Raw genomic sequence first — 17,551 nt, forward strand, 5'->3', positions numbered from 1 at the left:
CTCCAGTGCAGCAGCAGCAGCACACCAGAGTGGTACATTGATCAATTTAGCTCACACTGCTGATGTATTCCCATCATCGTCTCTGAGGCATAGTACCTGACCTGATTATAAACGTGTTTCATGGCAGGAAACTATTCCACACAGACCCTCATGGGTGGAAATACACAAGTTACCAGTAATCAATTCCTGTGTGACAGGAGTGATAGATTGCAGCCTTCAGACGCAGTGTGTTTGTAGCTTTCATTTGGGCATATTTTGCATAGCTATTAATAATGTACATTGTTGATTAAGGTCTAAATTATTCTCCTAAACCACAGTGTAGGAGCTTATTTCCTGTATCCTGGAGGTAGTACGCTGCAGAAACAGCCGGAGCTGCTGACGGTGAAGCACACACCAGCAGGCTCTGTCAAAATCTGACTAATTGACTCTGCTGTTCATTAACAGCATAATGAGTATCCTCTTTCTTACTCTGAAGCTCAGTGAAGTTATTCAAAGCAAGCATGTGACTGTTATAGTCAGCAGCTACATTTGCCACTTGACCAATGAGTGTTCAGACCATGACCTCTCTGTTGTTATTGAACCATGTGCCAGATCCAAGACGCTCTTAAAACAAAGGAGTTGTCATCAGTAGTACTTGCACTGTTCCTTGTGCAGAACATACGTGTCAAATAACATAATTTGCTGTTTCATGGATACAGAAGATGGCAGTATTGTGCATTTAACACACCATTGATGATGAACCATTGACGCCCATGAAAGTTTTGGAAAAAAAACAACAAAATGTGTTTCATAATCTTATTTCATTAGGAAATTATAACTTTCATCTTCCCATCAACAGAGGAAATGCCATAATATTAACCTCCCTTTAAGCTATTTATGAGTCTAAACTGAGAAATTCTATAATTTCTTCATTTGGTATGCTACATTTCATCATGGCATTTTCCCAGTGTTCTTGGGAAGGCACCATCTTAAGCTTATGTATTTTAGCAATTAAAAGTAGAGTCTCATTGTAAGAAAACACAAAACAGCTATTACAGTTATCTGTAATGATTCTGGAAAAAGCTGTCATTCTCTTCGAAACAAGAATGAAAGTTGCATTTTTCTCAATTTCGTTTGTTTTTTTATTAATTTATACACATATAATCTTGATCTGTAAGCCCAGGTGCAGATTTCCATACAATTTAATTGATACAGTATCAGAAAGAAAGAGATGTGGCAATTCCAGGCAAGAGCCATTCACATATCCAAAGCAATACTGTATTCCAGTCAGTAGCTGTTATTCCTTACACTGGAATAATAGACCACAGGCCTTCACAAGAATATTTTATTTATGTGGCAGCCTTCAGGTTGTGGAATTCATTCTTCCATATTTTCTAAAGAAAAATACTCCTTTATGGTCCAATATCATGTGAACCCCATTATGAGAATGTCAATGAGAAGGTCAGTACTGGATGCACAGATTGTACTGTATGGAATAGCCCAGAACAGAGAAACTTTTATCTTACAACTTGTAGTTAAGTACCATGCAGCAACTACCATGCATGTACCACGTTGTGCTCTAAATCTCTGTGTGTTCTTCAAGGTGTATGCACGGACTGGGCATGCACAGTAGAGCAGCTCTGTGTTGGAGTGCAGTAACTCTGTTTGGCACACATTTGAACTTCCTTTCCCTATGGCTCTTCTGGTTTCCATTTCTTTTATTTTCTGCCGCTGTAGACTGACATAAGTAGATAAGAAGGGTTCACTCTCTGTTGTATGCCCAAGCCCTCTGTGGAAAAAAGAAAAATACATTTGATAAGCATACAGATTATGTAAAAGTTGTCTTCACTATAGTATTGGCCTATGCTGCAGGAGAAGAGGGGCACATTTCCTCATGGAATTATACATCACTTTTTTTTTTTTCCCTAGATGATGCAAACAGAAATAAGAGAACATGAGGAAATGGCAGTCAAATCACTAGCTTGGGTTTGCTGGACCCAGAAAATACGTGCTAAGTAGGAGACATCCAGGAAGTGTGTTTGGGATGGGTCAGTTTTTATTGATGCTTCTTGGCGTGTTGTTTATATAATAAATGTGACGATGAAGTGGTGGCAGCAGTACCATCCTCCTGCCCTGTCCCATGCTGGAGGTGTCTGTTTGCTCTCTCTCAGTGCCAGCCCTGCTGTGGGCTGTCCTTGGTGCTGTCCACTGCAAAGTGCCCTTTCTGAGGTGCTATATGGGAATGCTGGTGAGTGCATCCTTCCCCCACCTGCATGACTGTCTCGAGAGGTAAATGATTTCTCATGCACTGTCTGCTTCTGTGAGCACTGATAAAAACTTGGTGACAACCATGTCTCTTCTGTACTGCTACAGTGATGACTGTGGTGGCAGTCCTCATTCAACATCCTGTTCCCCCACATCTACAGGAAAAGACATGCAGTGTTTGTTGTTTCCACTGCACACAGGGAACTGCAGAGCTCTGTGCACAACTGCAGCTCGGGTCTGCAGTTCGCCAGGTACATTTCCATGAGTGACTAGTGCTGACAGTCACACATTGACTCTTTCCTCATAAGAGTTGGACACAACTATTTGAGACTAAAGATTAACTTCCTCAGAGTTTAAAACTGTTAATTTGTTAAATTTGAAAACTGAGGTTAAGTTTAGCCATAGCTGTTAATTAACTTACACAATAGCTATCAATATTTTACTTACCTGGGATTTTCCATTTCAAAGACATTGAAAGGAGCAGAAAAAGTACATTGCTAATCACATGGAGAAGATGGAGGGGATTGGTTTGTTTTACCAAGCATACACTTTCTTGAAATTTCAGTCCTCTTCTGATTTGTTTGGTAGTCCAAATTTTGATCTATTTTTAAATACATACATACAGATCATACATGAACTTCTGTAGATCAAAAGCACTGAAAAAAACTACAGAGATACTCTTATTTTCAAGTAGGCAGACAAATTCATTTGGTACAATAAGATAAATATTTCTTTTCACTAGTTCAGTGGTATCTCTGGAATGCTGCTTGTGCATGAAATTCTTCATGGCTATGACTTGTAGCTCCACAGTAGTTAGGAAAAACAAAGATACTATAAAAGAGGAACTACTTAGAAATCTAACACCTCACAAAGTAATCAGGAAAAACATACCTTGCATATGTGCATGAAGATTGTAATTTATTCAAGCAAACTGATGCCTGACTGATTAATCAGTGGCAAACAAATGCAGACATGTTTAATAAACAGTGCTGTGAATGTGGCCAAAACGAGAGCAGAGAGGCTGGGCAGAAAGCTATCCATGCATGTAGTTTTATTACAAAGATATGAAGTGGCAGAATGTCTGTCTGTCTTTTTAGATTATACAAGTATACTCCATTTGTAAACTGATAAGTTGCAGTGCTTTTTAAGACAGCATTTAAAAATACCACTAATGTGAAGCAAAGTTATCTTCCTACTAACACCTGGTGTAGTCTTGCATGTCCACCTGGCTTATTTAAAAAATGTGCTGGCTTTGGGCAAATGTTTATAGATGTGTAGCAATTGGTTGCTTATGTGCAGCACCCTGTGTATGTACAACTGGATATGCACATAGGCCTTCAGCTGCATGCATTTGGCACACATCCACGTTGCTGTGCACGTATATATCAACTGCACAATGCTCTCCCTGTGAGCTCTGAGCTGGGGTGTTTATCACACTGCTGCTTCTCCTGGCCTCCTCCCCTCTCTGCAGGAAAAAATAATTTGTCTTGCTTCTTGCCAGCAAGACAGATTGGGGAAAATCAGCCATCCTGGCTGGAATTCAGCAGCTCTGATCAGGGAATCCAGTCATGTCCTCTGAGTTTGTTCCTGCTGGGTGTCGTGTGCCTTTGCTGTACTTTGACACAGACCCTGTGCAATTCTGAGGGGAGGAACTGATTTGTGGTGTTTTACAGCAGGGAGAAGTGGTGATCCTGTGTATCACACTCAGTTCCATTTGCCTTCTGCCATCAGGGAAAGAGTGCTTGGCTTTTCTCTCTTCCAAAGTTCTTCAGTGTTTACCTGAAAGGTACAAAAAAGTTCACATGTTTTCTATTGAAGTAATACACATGAATTTACCATGAAACTGACTGCATTCACATTCTTTTAAGATTTTTTTTTAAGTTATAAATGCTACAGAAAGCTAATAGTCCTTCATACATCTGTACATTTTTCACGTGTGCTCCTTTTGATGTGCATATATACAGCATGTTCATTTAAGCTGTCATTAGAAATGAATGCATCACTTTTTTGTTTTTATAGGCACAGATTGAACATCTAAGCAGATAATGTATCCAATAGTTTTGTACCCAGACTGGGTTGCCTAGTGAGAGTAAAGAGGTGCCTGGGAATGAGCAAGTTCTCTGTTACCCAAAAGTCTGAGTATCTAATGCAGTAATTATTGGTTATTGTTTTTCATAAATTCAGCCCCACAGTTAAATCAGATTTTCTCATTGTTTGTCATTTGCATCAAGCTCTTTGGGTCTGCAGTCTGAAGACACTTCATGGTGCTAAAGGACCAACTGAAAGTAATTCTGAAGCGATCTTCAAGGTAGGAACTAACCATTAATCAAAATAGCTACAGGGGGAGTACAGCAACAGAATGAAATAAACTAATCCTGTCTTGCTGCCTAGATTGTAGAGACTGTTCAAATACCTGCAACACATTCCAGTTTCTGAATTGTTTTTCCTTCACATTTATTTATTTGTCTTGGTAAACATTTGATTAATAGTGCAGCATGCATTAAAATATTTCCACATGTGTTTGTACATGTATACACAGTGGTCATGGCTACAAAACAAGAATATGTTCCTTTTCAACATGCTTCCTACTAAGTCCTTTATTGCATCTCTGCTTATTCTAGTTGCTACCTTAACAAGCCTCTGACAGAAAGAAAGTATTTCTCCCTATGTATAACAGTTATTTTCATGCAAAGCACTGTCTCAGGTGTGGGGTGTTTTTGTGTAGAACGAGGCATTTGCTCTGCTGGGCTTGAGCCAAGACATAGGAGTGGGGTTGAGGTGGGGATGGGGGGACACGGCACTGTCCATCAGGCTGGCCCTTCCCAAGTGCTGTGAGTTCAAAGGCAAGTGAGGGGCAATGCCTGAGTCCTGTTTTTTTGGGTCCAGGATTTCTGTACTCATCACACATTTCTTCTGGCAAGGTGAAAAGGGCCCCCAGTCTTCCTCCGTCCTCGAGGACCCTCACTGCGGCAAGACAGTTTCCCATGGAAGACAGGTGGCAGCTTCTTTTGGGATCTAGTGACAGCCAAGCTTCAGATTCGCCTGCTGTGGGTAACAGTTGCCAGCTGCTCTGGTGTGACATCCCACAGACACCTCATGTGTCTGACACTATGCCTGTGAGAAAAAAACATTGGCCTGGAACACTCTGTAAAATGTTGTATTTTTCTAAAAAGGAAGAAGGAAAATTAAATACTTATTGCAGATCTTTTTTTTTTTTTTTTTAACTACAGAGAAAGGTAGTAAATAACTAACAGAAGACAGTTGTTTCTAGTGCCTGTTTTTAGCTAAAATAACGGGGGTTAATTATTAAACCTTTTACTTGGTCGCTCACTTGTGCTCCTGATGCTTTAATCCTGGGTCACACAAAGTTTAAGAGTGCTTTACAGGGGAGACTCACTTCTTTTTGCCTCAACCTTTCCATGCAGACGGGATGTTACGTGCTTTGCTGTTTACACTGTCAGTAGTTGCCATTGCTCATGCTGAGCTCTGCAAGCCAGGTAAGATTTGGAGCTGATTCCCATCCTTCTTTAGGTAAAGTAGCTATCAGTTTAGACTACAAAGCTGCCAGCTTCTAAGATTTTTATTTTAATTTATTGTCTTCAGTTTGAAGATTGAAGAACTGAGCATTCTTCATGAGTTCTTTTCTAAGTTTGCAAATTAAGTACGGAAGTTGGTCTCACTTAAAGAAGTCATGGTAAACCTCATTGAGACTCTGTAGGGCTTTTCTTCATGCAAGTAACTTCTGTTCTCCTAAGTGGGTGATTTCTTAAGAGACATTTCACAAAATGAAATTTGTGAAATCAGGGAAGTAAATTATTTAAAATCCTATTTTGAGTGATCAAAATATCAATATATGTTGCTTTTTTTCTCTTTGTTTCAGAAGCGCAGAATGCTTTCAAAGTACGGATTAGTATCAAAACAGCTTTGGGAGATAATGCAGTAAGTAAAATATCTTCACATAGCCTTCCTAACTCAGTATCTGCCAAAATAGAAGTAATATATACTATAAAATTTCTGAAGGCAGCACAAGCAATTTGTTCTGCAGTGGTAATTTTAACAGTTTTCTCAAGTCATGATCCAGGAATCATTTCTTGACATTTGACTAGCCCACTCCTTCAAATGGCATCCTTTAGGAGAAATATAAAGCTCGTTTTTTCATAAAGATAATTTTCTGTCAAAATTTTTTTTTTCCCCTGGAAAAGCAGTAAGGATGTTACACTTCATGCATGAGAAGTGCTGCATAAATGTAAGTCTGTATTTTGGGAAAAGCACTTCTGCTCAAGAGTGTTAATTGTAAAGTCAAGCATGTCTAGGAAGAGAAGCAGGAAAAGATTTTTAGGTCTTTATGAAATGAGACTTTATATCAGGCTCTCAGACAAGCATTAACTGTAGAGATCATTCAAGCATGTCTCATCAATTCCCTGCTAATGGAGGGCTTCAGATAGTGGCCTTTCTTCTCTGCCTGTGGTGCACAGGCTTGTCTCATGAGGACTGAAATGCTTTGGCTTAATTCAGATCTTTGGGCTTAATGTAGAAATACTGGTGTGAGCAGTGAGAGATACATAAGAGACTGGGACATTAGATGACTGAGTAGTCCTTCCTGATCCAAGGCAATATTTAATTTGTCAGAGACCAGTACTTTGTTAGTAGTTTTGAATACTCAGAGCAAATCCACGGCATATTAACAGGGCTCAGCAGAAAACTAGGTATGAAACATCCTGGATGGTCATGTCCACTGTAAGTCTGGTGTCTGATTATATTATGAACTCTGGGAAACAAAAAGCAGCAGGTTACATGTGTCGAAAGACTGATAATATGAGAAATTCCCTATAACTGTAGAAACTGTTCTAAAGTTATCCTGAAAGATCAGACAATTTAACAGTAGCAGGGACCTAAATTTCACTGGTAATTTCATACGCCAAACAAAGTACAAAGAAATACTCAAGATACCCGCTAAAGTTAAGAAATTCGTAGTGAAGTCAATTCTCTTAGGTGAGAGACTTTAATTAAACAGTAGTGAGAGCCTAGTTTTTTGGGTTTTTTTGGTTATTAAAAATACTGTAATACTATGGCTGAAAATATGTTAATTATTAAATCTCCTCTTGATGATAACTGCTAATATTTTGACTTAATCTTAGTTCAACACAGTAGCAGAGAAAAAAAATTGCAGTTCCTGGTAATGCCCTTTTTTTGTGCCTTTTTCCAGCTGTAATAAAATAGGGAGACATTGTTTGATCATTTATAGCTTTTTTATTTTTCATTCAAAAACGGTATGAGAAAAATCATTACCCTTGAAGGCACTTTGTATTGCTAGAAACAAAGCAGTAACTGAGGAGTCTATTGCTTTTTTGTAGTTGTTTATGTCTTATAACAAAGTGTGTGAAAGCTCAAAGAATGGGACAATCAAGAGCAGCATTTTAGAACAACAGCTTGCTGAAAGTGGTATGATACCATAGAAAATCATCTGCAAATTTTAAACAATTTATTAAGTACACAGGTTAGTAGTGGTTCCTTTCCATATACATTGCAGTCTTCTCTGTGAGTGACTGAAATTGAAAACTGAAACTACTGTCGAACTGAAATTCATTTTCGTTAAAGGAATTTGGGGCACTTTACTTCTTTGTGTAATTAATATATTTTAACAAAGAAAAGTGTAATACTGTCATTGTGTCACAGCAGGACACAGTCACCTTAGTTCATTTCCAGGTCACTTCAAGCTCCATGATAACAGAAAGCCCTGATACTTTGGGAATTTTTCTCCAGGAGTTTCAGGATTACTCCAGTTTACATTCAGGGGCATAGGGAATAGGTTGGTGCAGATTTTTACATAGTGTAGTACATGCCATCCCCTCTGTGAGGCTGATGAAAACAGGACACCATTTTTTAATTTGTTCACCAGGTAAGCTGTACTCTTGAGGCAGGGAGTTTCCTTTAGTGTATTTATTTAGTTCTTATCACAATGGAACTGGAAAGAACAGCTGTGATGGAGTAGGTATTCAGCCATTACCATTTTATTTGCAAATAATGGGTGTACTTGACAGAGATGTTGTTTGCTAATCTGTGGGAAGAAACATGGTGCCTGTAGGCCTAAATAGAAGATGGTTTATGAGTCCCTATGAGGATGGTTTTGACTTTATGAGTGGCTTCTGGAATAGCTACTAGTCACTAGTTGCTTTCTGTTAATGGAGCCAGAAGAGGGGTAGAGAGTTCAAACAGAGGCAACTGGAGAGTGAGAAGAAGTGATAAGCACTGACAAGTCTGTGTAACTTGGTGTCACCACTCATTTTAATCATAAGAGTCAAGGAGCTGGCACTGCAGGGGGTGCAGCCAGCTGAAGTAGACAGTGCACTTCCCTTCTGGCTCATGTACTCAGGCTGCTTCCAGGGTGGAGGATGAAGAAAAGGAATTCTAACATACACCTTGTGTTTTGCCACCAGACGGGATCCAGAAGTGTGTTTGTGTGTCTGTAGCCACACTTCAGTCTGAATGGCTGTAGAGTTAAGGACAGAACCATTCAGGAGGGAAAAGATCTTGGATGGTCCCTAGTCCTCTCCTGCTCAAAGCTGGGTCAACACTGAAGTCAGGTCAGGTTGCTCAGAGCAATCTTGTAATATTATATTCTCATATCTTAAATTTTGTCTTTTACAGCACTATTACAGCATTTCACCCCATCAGCAACCTACACTCATCATCTTTCATGCATTATCTCATCATCATCTTCATTCAGTAAGAGGCATTTAAGACTGCCTTTCACAGTATGTCCAATTCTGCTCCTCAATGTATAAAGGATGGCAAGTGCAACTGAGCCAACATCTTTATATTGATTCCTTTGTAGCACAATGAAAATGGTAAATTTAACAGTTTTGATACCATCATGTGGTGTTTCATTGATAACAGTTATATTTACAGTGTGGTTGCAAATGATATTTAAATGTGGTTGCAAATGAGATTTCATGTTTCCTCGAGAGCAGCAGATGGTGTGCATCAATAGCTGCACTGCATAGGGACATCCTCAGTCATCTGCTGTGCTCCAGGCCTTTGCATTTGGAGATTAAAGATAAAGCTGATAAAGCTGATAGTAGGGGGGTTTAGGGGAAGGTGTCCCTGCCCATGGCAGGGCAGTTGGAACTAGATGATCTTTACAGTCCCTTCCAATCCAAATCATTCAATGTTTCTTTGCACCTCTGATTAGAGAAAGCTTCTAATTAGAAACCATGTTTTGGAAATTCATGCCCACCTGTCCTCAGTTCATACTGTTTGTTAGCTTAAAATTGTTCTTGCCTTACTTCTCCCCCTCAGTATGTTGCCTCCCCCTGTATATTCCCATATGCAGGCATGTACAGAGGTTCTTGTTCACCTAGAGCCCACAGCCATCTCCATCAACTCTACTTCCTGGTTAGTCTCCATTCTCTTGGGGCTTCTTGCCCATCTGCCCAGAAAGTTGTCTGCAATATCTTCTCCTGACCCAAGCAGACTCCTGATTTCTTCTGAGCTTTCTCTGCCAAGCTCCTCCCCCTCTTTCTTGCAGTTTTCTGTTTATTCTCTCTCTTTTCAAGTGCCTACTCTTTCAGCTGGGCCTGGAACTCCTCACTACAAATTATCTTCCCTGATTTTGAGATACACTTTTTGTTACTCTGACTTAAAGGAGTGCTAGGCTAGTGCATTATTTATGAGAGCTGTGACAAATGGTGCATGTATATGTGCATTGCACTAAACATAAACATAGTTTATGTACTTGGTTACATGTACTTGGCAGTGCTGCATTGTATTTGTGTCCATGCAAGCATGAAATGGAGTGTGCTTCATCATGATACATTTTCAAGACAACTGATTAAATTATCTGTATAGCTGGTTTAATCCACTGGCTAGCAAATTATGTTTTTTCTGTCCTTTTGGACCTGTTCTCAAAGACTGCAGATGCCATGTAGCGATTCAGTCAATAGTGCCACACACAGACAAAACAAATCTTCCTTTTTAGTACTGCAAATTGTGCTTCATGGTTTAAATACAGATATCTTTAAAAAGATGATAAATAGTTCTGTGGCTCCGATCTGCATTAATTCCTTTACTACACAATCTCTTTTTCTTTCAGTACTAGTTGCTCTCATTACTGTCATTTTTCATCAGTGCAGTGGGATCAAAACACAGGCTTTTATAAATTTTTTCCAAAGAGTTTCTCTCTGGTTTTTTTGGATTTTTTTTCAGTTTAAGTTCCCAAGTTGGCAAGCATTATCACAGTATGCTCACAAGCCCGTTCCTTCACAAGGCAGGAGTGGTGAGTCAGAACCCAGGTTCTCAGCAGTGCAGCTGTGCTTTAATGCTGCTCAAGTTGTCTGCTACCTCAGCTTTGTTCTCCCTGTCCTATCTCATCTCAGAGAGCCCATTTCACTCAGCATTCATCTAGGGATGATAAACAAGATCAATTTCTGCCCTTGAAATAACTAACTGCATCCTTCCTTGTTCAGTTTCCCAGGATGCCAGTCTAGCATGAGGGCTGCAGATACCTGAAAGTTGGATCATCTCTTTGTTTGAGGAGAGGTTTCATCTCCATGCACCCAAAATCAGAATTTAAAAACCATAATTAAGAATTGGAATTTTCAATACTATTTACTGCTTTTTGATGTACATTACTGTTTTTTGAATGTGTTACAAAGGACCATGAAAAAGTAGGTCCAAGTTGACAACAGAGGTAAGTGTCCACACCACTGGGTTTCTGATTTGGATGATTACAGAGCAGATTTTTTTTAATGCTGAAAGTTTAAGATTAGATTTGTGTTCTGACTGACTGAAGAAAGCTGTTTCTAACCTCCCTTAATATAATTCCAACAAACTAATAATCTTTGTAATCTGCTGAGAAGGGAAGAAATTCAATCAGTATGCCTCAGTCATGGCTCCGGTTATAAAAATGTAATAGATGCAGTTCTTACAGATCATTAGAATTGCATATGTGAATGAAAGCCCAGGGGAACCCAGTGAAGCTGTCTCAGAAAACTTAAATTATGAAAGCATGATTTTTCATCAAGACAACAGAGAACAGACAACAGGTTTTGAAGCCTACATTCTTCTTTTTATTGAAGTAGTAAGGATGCTATTTTCTTTCTTTTATTTCACATGAAGTATAATAATTTGTTATACAGTTGAGTCTTCTTGCAGTCAGGACAGTGTGGGGCAATAAGGCTGCGATTGCAATTATTTCCTGGTGTCCTAATGTCCAACTCCCAGAGACCACCACCAACATTAGGCAGTTTTTTATTATTATTTTTGGCCAGAGCCAAATGTTCTTTGTGGGTGGATTTAAACCATCTGCTTTAACTGAGTTTCTCCAGCAAAAGAGGCAAGGCCATGAGTACAGCTGTGTGGGGAGAATTCTAGTAATATGCCTAGTCTTTTGTATAATAAACATTACATCTCCAGTTTGGTCAGCTTGCAGAAATATTGAATTAATTCAGTTTTTGGAATATCCTTTGCAGTTTATATTACTTATATTACAGTTCATATTGCACTTTTTTTTTCCTATTAGACAAAGTCCTTTGTCCATACTAAATAATGAGCATTTATTTTCTTAGCACCACCAGAGAATTTATTAATTTTCTTGATCAATACAGCATTTCAAGTTCAGTGACTCTTTACCCTCTCTGTACTACCAGCATTGGTGCTGAAACTAATTATTTTCCATCTTCCTTTACAGTATGCCTGGGATGCTAATGAAGAGTACCTCTTCAAAGCAATGGTGGCTTTTGCAATGAGAAGATATTCCAGCAAGAGTACAACTCAGTAAGCATCTGCTTGGATTTGCTTTATACATATTAACAATGTTGCATGTAGTGACCTGTCCTCTGCAGTACTGAGCTGTAGAAATCATTACACAGAGATTCTAAAAGCAGGCTGTTCCACTATACTTCTGACACCCAGATACGTATTCAACATCACATTTCTCCATCTTAAGCAATGTTCAGTCTTTGAACCTGTATCCCTGTGGATGTGAAGTGACACAGCAGTGGATCTCAGTGGGATGGTGCCGGTTCACTTTCAGCAGAAAGACCGTACTGAGAGGAGGTGAAGGGACACATGGGGTGATCAGGAAAGGTAGCACAGATCTTTGAGTAAGCAGCTCTGGTGCATGCTTCCTTAGAGCTCAGCTTCAGCAGTGTGCTGAAGATGAGCTGACTTGGAGCCTTGGCAGGTGGATAGCTAAGCAGTGCTGTGCTCTGCTGGGCGTTGCTAGCCCTGGTATTACAGCAGTTGAGTTACCCATCATCAAGAAGTTTCAGATGTTGCAATGCAGATAGAAATCAGCCTTTAATTGGTTTTGGGATTAAATCTACCCTGAGGTATTGAATATTCTTTTCAGGCTTCTGATCGTTGCTACTCTATGAAATTAGATACCAGATTAGACAGAGCACTTAGCAAGCTGTATTTTCACAATGTTCTTATCTTTCTGAAATGAAAAACCTTGTAAGTGCATTTCCATAGGCCTATTATTTTTTTCATTGTTTTTCAATCTGAAATGAAAGATTGATACTTCTGGTAGGCTAACAAGAATAAGGTTTTCAGTTTACTTAAAAATAAAACTGCTTCCAGCTGTCATTGCATCAGGTGAAGCCATATTCCCCATTTGAAAAGATATTAGTTAAATTTAGTCACATGATTATTATTGTGGGTGCTGCATTTCTCTTAAGTAAAAGGGGATTTCCTTCTCCATGTGACAGGAGTGTTTGATTTCTGCTGTTTCATTTTTATTCTTCAGAAGTGGTCTCCTTTGAGCAAAAGAGCTGTTACATCAAGCTTAACAAAAACAGCCAAATGTGCCACTCAACCCAATTAAAATGGCACTTTAAAAAATGAGTTCAAGATACAAGATAATTACAGATTATTATGTGGGACTTTTTCTCAGGTTTTCAAGGCAGCAGAGTTTTCATTCAGCATCTGATCCATAAAGATTCACTTTTGTATATTTATTTTAGTCCTAGGTCCTTTCTTAAATTATTCTCTTCCTTCAAAGTCATGCTATTTTCACACAGCAAAAAATCTGTCAGAAGCAAGTGATCTTTTTCCTCTTCAAGCACTGTGGTTTTGTGCAGATTAAAGTAAGATTGCTGAAGAAATGGTAAAAAATCAAGCCAGTATGGAAGGAGTAGAAGTTATAATGGCAGTTATCTGTACTCACTCTGGGCAATCATAGAAGTTATATTCATGAATTCAGTTCCCTGTCTAGAAAGTTTTCCCTATGGACAAATATGATCATGCCAGTGTTACTCCAGTCTGGAGATGGTATTGCACACATCAATAATTCCCTGCTACTAAGTTGGTCAGAAAAGTCACTATAATATTTGGAATCAGGCAGCCTTGGGCATCTTTACCTCTTTTTAAGACGGTATCAGACTTTCTCATGGTAACCCAAACCCCCATGTAACTTGGGTACACCCCTCATAGGATATATGTTGCAGGTATAACTCATAGTTCATGTAGGAGTTAGAGACACCTTTGGGGTCATTATTGACAGCATGTCACCTGAAGGGGAGCTGTGCAGCTCTGAGATCTGGCACAACTTCCTAGGCAACTGTCTGAGGAGTTTCCTGTGCATAGACCTCTCTCAAATCCCAAGGGACTTCAGAGTAAGTTTAGTGATGGAGAAGCTAGATGAACCTCACAACGCACCTCAAAGAATCTACCTGTTACATGGGAGCTGGAAGGTTGCAAAAGCCTCCATCCCGTTGGATGTCCTGGAAATGACACACTCCTTTCCCCACCCTTGTGGCTGGCAGCTGGAAGGAAGGAGTGCAGTCCTGCTCCATCCCCTCTGCAGCAGGCATGGAGGTGTAGGAGCAGCCAGCACCCCAGAGGGAACAGCAGCATGCTGTACACAGGAACAGCACCCTGGCAGAGCTGGTGAAGACACTTCACTGTGGTGAAGGGGGAGGCACAAGCAGGAGCTTGTAGCAAATAAATTACATTGCACTGCTGGCAAATAAATTGAATTTCACTACATGAGCTTTTGTATGAAAATGTCAACAGATTTTTTTCAGGAGATGTAAAAGACCAATGACCAATTATTCTGTCATATAAAACAAACAAGTTGCCTGTGACAGCATTCTGGTAGCATCTAAACCTATGGAAATTTTGCATCTGTTTAACTGAACTTTTTTTTGTCAAAATAAAACCTGTGAAAAAATTCACTATTATTTTACATAGCTAAATACTGGTTCTGCCAGGGTATAAATTATGCATGTGGCCATGGCCAGGATATGACAAACCTCCCCTTTAAAAGCCCATTAATTTCTAACACCCCTGCAGCCTTGAAGTAACTCACAGCCACAACTAACTTCCACGTGAGACACAAATGCCATTAACTTCAACAAGTGTACCAAATAACCATCAAATTACCAAAATTATTTGTCTGGTGGATCAGGATAACCATTGTTGCATCTGCCCCATCATTTTTGATACTCAGTCACCTCTTGTTAGGTTTCTGAAGCTGGATAAAAGCTGGCCTGTGATGACAAGCATTTCAATGTGCTGCTGCAAACAGCAGTTGATTCTGTTGTTGCCCTTGTATAACCACTGAGTGACCCAGCACAGAATGGGGAGGATTGCATGTTACATCTTGAGTTCTCTAAAGTTAATTTCCAAACTGAAATTTAATAAATCATGGAGCAGTGTGTAATGTTTAAAAGGCTTGTCAAATTTTCAAGTTTGCACAAAACAGAAGAAAGGTGCAATCAATCAAATTACTCAGTAACCAAATAATTGAGATACAAATAAATACTTCTTTTTCAGTGGAGAATTAATACCCCATTATTTCCTGCTTTATATATGGCCTTTCAATTGATTCTCAATACATATGGTCGTGAACTACGTAAGCCAACCTTTGATCCCCCAGTTAAAAAATTATTGTTGTAGCCTGTGTTAGTAACCCTGGTTTCTCTAATCTGTGACTCATTTGAAATAATATGCATCTCTTTTGGGCCTGAGACTAGTTAATCTTTAGAGCAGAAAGAATGTCAACACATTTGTTTTCATTCAAATAACAGAATATACTTTTGGTACATCTTCCCCCCATTTATAGATTTTCCTTACAAAGTGACCAAAAATAAATAAATCATCAGTGTTATCCATCTTCCTAAGAGTCTTTTTTGATACAAAAAATATTGTGACCAGGTAGAACAGCAAAATCAGAGGATGGAGTAAAGCTGTTAAACCAAGATGATCCCATGCCTGCTGGAAAGAAAATAATGTTCCTTTGCAGGAGCAACTGCAGAGCCCTGTGCTGGAAGAGGCATGGTGCTTTTGGGAGAGCTAGAGATAGGCACCTGGGACTTGGGGACTGATTCTTTCATGAGCTAACAGTCATTGTGGGCACTCGGCTCCCTTTGACTCTGACAGCTTGTTCTTACCCCTAAACAATCATTTAAATCTCCATAAGGAGCAACGATGGTGTTTCAGGCCAAGGAATTGCCAGGGTTTCCTGCGCTCTACTCACCGGTATATTAAAGGAAATCCAATTTTGGACTTTGGCCATGGTGCCATAAGGTCGAACCAGGATCTTGTCAATTTGATGATAACAGTCTCCTATAATAGCATGTCAAAAGTCTATCAACTGCTAAGGAAAGGAAAAAATGTCCACATATATATTTACAAATACACTTCATTAGTGCCGGGAGAAACCAGGTTTCTCAGCTCTATACAGTGTGACAGCATAGTTGCAATGGTTCTTTGTGTTGTGAATCAAACCTTCAAGCAAATGGCATAGGATTAAAAAAAAGGGCTGAAATTGCCACATTGGTGCTTGTTGAGACAATCTGTTTTGGTGTTTACTTATCCCCTTTGAATTTCTCATGAGTGAGATTATTCTCTTTGGGGTCTGGAAGGATTTATGGCATTTGTATTCCACTGATGAAAAAATGGTGGCAGTGAAACCAGAGTTTGGATGCTTGTAATTGAGAAGGATTTTAGAATTGGAGAAAGATTTTAGAAACAACAGGGAAAATTAGCCAAATTTACATATCCTACTGCAATCCTTGCTGCATCTTGTTTCAGTGCTGATTGTTCTACAGAGATGCTACCCCTGTGATGACTGACTGCCTTTTCTCATGCTAAAAACCTTGGCATTTTAGGAAAGACCCTAGCTTGAAGAGTCTTTGAATGAGGGTGTGAAAGTCAGGGTGTTCTGGCAGTCCTTGTCTGCCTTTATCTTTCTCTTTGGGGATCAATCTTTCTTACCCCATTTCAAGAACATCTGTAGGGCAACACCAACTCAGATTTTCACCTGGCCTGGTTTTTGATTGCACCACAGAAACTGCAGCTTTAGGAACTTTGGCAACGTGAAGTTTTGGGTCCTACTGTTACAAACACCCAGATAGAAAACTTCCTCTGCAGTTACAATTTTAGATATTCTGTGAAGTCAGCAAGAGTTTGTCAGCTACCAGCCAAAAGTAAGCATTTTTTTCCCCTCTCCTGCAAATTTTGTGCTTGCTTTTTGTTTTGCAAAGAATAAACCTGCTTTCATCTTCTGACTGTTGCCAGCAAACTGATGTGAACATCTTTCCAAATTCCAGAGGATGAATCTCCTCTTTTATCCATAAAAATTCTCTGTAAAATTGATACTGTTCTAGAGAGGTAAAAGTGATCATTTTGGCTCTGCAAAATCCTTGCTTTCCATTTTATTGCATATCTCTCTGGAATGAGTGCTTATAGCCCTGAAAGCCAGCTGCATCCTGAGTTGCATCCAAAGTAGTGTGGCCAGCAGAGCAAGAGAGGGGATTCTGCCCCTCTGCTCTGCTCTGGTGAGACCCCACCTGGAGTGCTGCACCCACCTCTAGGGTCCCCAGCACAGGAAGGACATGAACCTGTCAAAGCCAAAATGAAATCAGCTCAGCTGTTTGGAGCATGGTGCTAAAAATGCCAAGGTTGTGGCTTTGATCCCTGCATGGACCACTCCCATAAGAGCTGGACTTAATTATCCTTGTGGGTCCATTCCAACTCAGAATATTCTATGATTCTGTGATTAGAGGACTGGAGCACCTCTCCTTCCAGGAAAAGATGAGACAATTTGGTTTGCTTAGCCTGGAGAACAGAGCTCTAGTTTGACGTTATAGCACCTTCCAGTACCTGAAAGGAGCCTACAAGAAAGATGGAAAGAGCCTTTTGACAAGGGCATGTGACAGGACTAATGGGGTTGTCTTCAAACTGAAAAGTAGATTTGGATTAGATATTTTTAAGAAATTCTTTACTGGTGGTGACTCACTGGCACAGGCTGCCCTGAGAAGCTGTGGATGCCCCAGCAGTCCCACCAATCCCACTATTCCCA

At 39.7% G+C, this 17,551-nt stretch overlaps 1 protein-coding gene across 1 annotated transcript in view; it reads left to right on the forward strand.

The window, feature by feature from the left end:
- The first annotated feature begins 5,592 nt into the window (after positions 1-5,592).
- CLTRN (collectrin, amino acid transport regulator) overlaps positions 5,593-17,551 on the forward strand; it is a 23,001-nt gene continuing 11,042 nt past the window's right edge. The window contains exons 1-3 of the mRNA XM_015624135.3: positions 5,593-5,741; positions 6,125-6,183; positions 11,933-12,018. Coding sequence (XP_015479621.1) covers positions 5,675-5,741; positions 6,125-6,183; positions 11,933-12,018 — 212 coding nt within the window. The 5' untranslated portion in view covers positions 5,593-5,674. The remainder of the gene's footprint in view (positions 5,742-6,124; positions 6,184-11,932; positions 12,019-17,551) is intronic.

Source organism: Parus major, chromosome 1 (assembly GCF_001522545.3).
Source record: "Parus major isolate Abel chromosome 1, Parus_major1.1, whole genome shotgun sequence".
NCBI classification, from domain to species: domain Eukaryota; kingdom Metazoa; phylum Chordata; class Aves; order Passeriformes; family Paridae; genus Parus; species Parus major.